Source organism: Nematolebias whitei, chromosome 21, assembly GCF_014905685.2.
Source record: "Nematolebias whitei isolate Nwh7 chromosome 21, NemWhi1, whole genome shotgun sequence".
Lineage (NCBI taxonomy): Eukaryota > Metazoa > Chordata > Actinopteri > Cyprinodontiformes > Rivulidae > Nematolebias > Nematolebias whitei.
Window position 1 is genome coordinate 11,887,122 of NC_056518.1, and position 3,493 is coordinate 11,890,614.

General features: G+C 39.4%; 1 protein-coding gene across 1 annotated transcript in view; it reads right to left on the reverse strand.

Moving 5' to 3' along the window:
- LOC119427375 (nardilysin) overlaps window positions 1–3,493 on the reverse strand; it is a 52,214-nt gene that overhangs the window by 42,064 nt on the left and 6,657 nt on the right. The window contains exon 4 of the mRNA XM_037694979.1: window positions 2,238–2,319. Within this exon, the coding sequence (XP_037550907.1) occupies window positions 2,238–2,319 (82 nt within the window). The remainder of the gene's footprint in view (window positions 1–2,237; window positions 2,320–3,493) is intronic.

Genomic DNA, 3,493 nt, shown 5'->3' on the forward strand with positions numbered 1-3,493 from the left:
TAGATATAGCTAAATATGCTAGTAGATGTAGCTAAATATGCTAGTAGCTGTAGCTAAATATGCTAGTAGATGTAGCTAAATATGCTAGTAGATGTAGCTAAATATGCTAGTAGATGTAGCTAAATATGCTAGTAGATATAGCTAAATATGCTAGTAGATGTAGCTAAATATGCTAGTAGATGTAGCTAAATATGCTAGTAGATGTAATCTGTAGTCACAGTCCATCCCTCGTCCTCAGCAGGCAGTGGTATATTGTCTGTAGCTCTGACAGGTGTTCCTACATGTTTAAATTAAATCCATAATGCTCAGAGAAACTACATTATCTTGTTATGTTTGCACATAAACAAACGCCGTTTCTGGTCCGCGTTGCAAGTCACGCCCATAATTCACACAAGGCAGCATGGGGGATAGGAGTAAGGTGGATAAGCTGCACAGAGCTGGTTTGTTAGGAATTTCAAATATTTAGAAGAAGGTGCTGTGGTCAGATGAGACCACACTTGAAGGTTTTAGGCCATTAAATGTCAGAGTCAAACCTATCACTACTCATCTTGATGAGAGCACCATCCCCACAGTCAAGCATGGTGGTGACAGCATCATGCTGTGGGGGTGTTTTTCATTAGAATGTATCAAGTTTAGGAAACTGATGAGTTAAAGGATGGAGCAAAGCATTAGAAATACTTCAGAAGAACTTGTTGGAGTCTTCCAAAGATTTAAGACTGGGTTGAAGGTTCATCTTCCAGCAGAACAGCACTCTGCTGAAGCAACATGGTTAAAGACAGATCCTGGGATGGTCCAGTCAGAGCCCAGACATCAATCCAACTGAGGATCTCTAGTTCCATTTGAAAATTGTTGGACACAAGCAGCACCCATCCAACCTAAAGTAGCAGGAGACGTTTGGTCATGAAGAAAAGACAAAAGGTCCAGCGGTTAGACGGATCTAAAGAGACGATGCTGCAACAGGTGGTTCTACAGTATTAGGTTTAGGGGCTGACTGCATTTATTAAGTGTTTTTACTTTAATTTTTAGAATTATTGGTTGTCATTTTGTAGTTTTTTTAGAGCATTGTTGTGTTTAATCTTATGAACAATATATTTAAATTTCTGGTTGTAAAGCAACAAAACTGAAAGATTTCTAGGTCCTATGTATCATATGAGGTATATTAGTGGTTAATACAATGATTACACTGCAAACACTATCATATTTTATAATCATGATGATTAACAGTGTTACAGTGCGAGATTAACTCAATCTAATATTCATATTTGTTATTAAAAACAGTCAAACACAATAAAAGTGTTAACGATCAACATGATGCATGGTGTTTGCAGAGTGCTGTAAATGATGATTTTTGCAGGTAATGAGCTGGTTGGACCATGCACAAAAAGCAGGAGGAAAAATGGGTCAAAAGAATCCCCAAAGCTCATTTTGTGCCTTTTGCCCCCACCCTGGGTTACTCTGGCTCGAGGAGAGGGTTATTCTGGGGATTGTCACATAACGTTAACTGATCCTGACCAAGACAAACCTAAATAATGAGACGCACAAAACAAGCGCTGCACCGTGTACCTGGAGTACACAACCACTGGTAAAGTGACAACATGCATTAAGAGAAAATAAGAAGACGAATTCTTTAAATTCGCATTTCTCTGTGTTCTGAAGACAGTTCTCATATTTCACCTCGGGATGCTTTTCATGGAGGTCGAGGAAAGATGGGAAGGGGAATTCTTAAGAATCACTCAGCAAAAAAACCCTCAACGAGACGCACACACAAGCTCTGTGTGGGTCTGCGTGGTGACACCACAGTTGCGTTACAAAAACGAGCCATTTAAACTGATGAAGATTACTCACACTCTGCTTCCAGTCAGGATTTGCATCAATGCCAATAAATATAAAAGCATAATACAAGTATCATTTAAATCCTACAGCTGAAAGGATCTGCGTTATCTCTGTTCACTTCTTAGAGGACAAACTTTGTTCAAGGAGACACCGACTGCATCCCCTTTACTTCACATTTAGAGGAATCGACCAGATTTTATAATGGACTCATATAAATGCAGCCCAGTTCACTCAGTGACGAGCCAAATGAAGTTCTTTACCTTTGAATGCTTTATTTTATTTTATTGGCACTTTTTTTTAGTCTAAGTTTGAGCTGAACAGAAATAACGCCTTATTTTTCCCCTGCCATCAGTCTCCGGTTCATTTAACAGAAATGACTCAACTCTCAAGGATTAATTACTCACTGTGCTCCAGAAAGTGAGCGAGGCCAGGGAGATCACCGGGGTCGCTGAAGCTGCCCACACCGACACAAAGAGCTGCAGCAGACTGAAACACACACACACACACACACACAAACTGAATCATCTTCTGAACTGCCAAAGATGAACTCACACGGACAACACAGCTTGAGCTGACTCAGTCAAAAGGTTTTAACATGATATTGATAAAACACCAAATGTTGTAATTAAAAAATGTGGGAAGCAAATTTTGACAGACGAGTAGAGAACACAAGCATGATTATGTAAGAAGATAAGCGCTTAGACATGTTTAAATACTGTACTGAGTCATAAAAGTTTTCTTATGAGAAACACACTGCGGTATACCCTCGACTGGATTATTAATCCATCACTGACTGATGCACAAAGAAATGCTGAAACTAGCATTTCTTGAAGGAATAAATATCCCAGGACACTGTGAAGACCAAAGCTTGGCCCAAATATCTCAAATGATCTGTGAAATGACGGAGTTGTAGTCATTTTGGTCAAACCCAGAAAAACACTGTTCACTATCCCATTCAACATCATATGAAGTCACACTCAAAGTACGACTTAGAGATTACTCTCATCTACTACCACACCAAATTTGAGCTCAACATCTGTAAACGTGGCTGAGTTTAAGATATTTTGCTTACAGACAAACAGGGTGGATGTCAACAGAACTGCCAAGGTTAGAAACAAAGATGTGCCGCACTTAAAGTACGTCTTATGAATCAGTCCCAGCTACTACCACCACAAATGTCAGCTATCAATGTGTAAAACCAACTGAGTAAAGACCACATTTGTGCGTCCCTTGGCTGCAGCCAGATATAAAAGCATCACCTCTAAAATCTGTGCAGTGATTTATGACTTAAACGCATCAATGACTTTAACACAAAGACAAGAGAAATCTGTTTAGGGTCAGATAGCACCCAAGTGTTTTTTTAAATCTTTTGGCAAAATTAATCAAATTCATTCAACCTTTATTTATACAGGTTAGTCTAATTGAGCCTCGGGGACTCAATAACAAGAGAGACCTGCTTTCAACAAAGAGAGATGACAACAGTAGACCAGTGGTTCCGAACCCTGGTCCACGAGGAACACCATCCTGCATGTTTTAGTTGTTTTCCTGCTCCAACACACCTGATTCGGTGATTTAATTTCTTCCTTAAGTTCAACAGAAGCCTGCTAATCATGATTTAATTCAAATCAGGTGTGCTGGAACAGAGGAACAAAGAAAACAA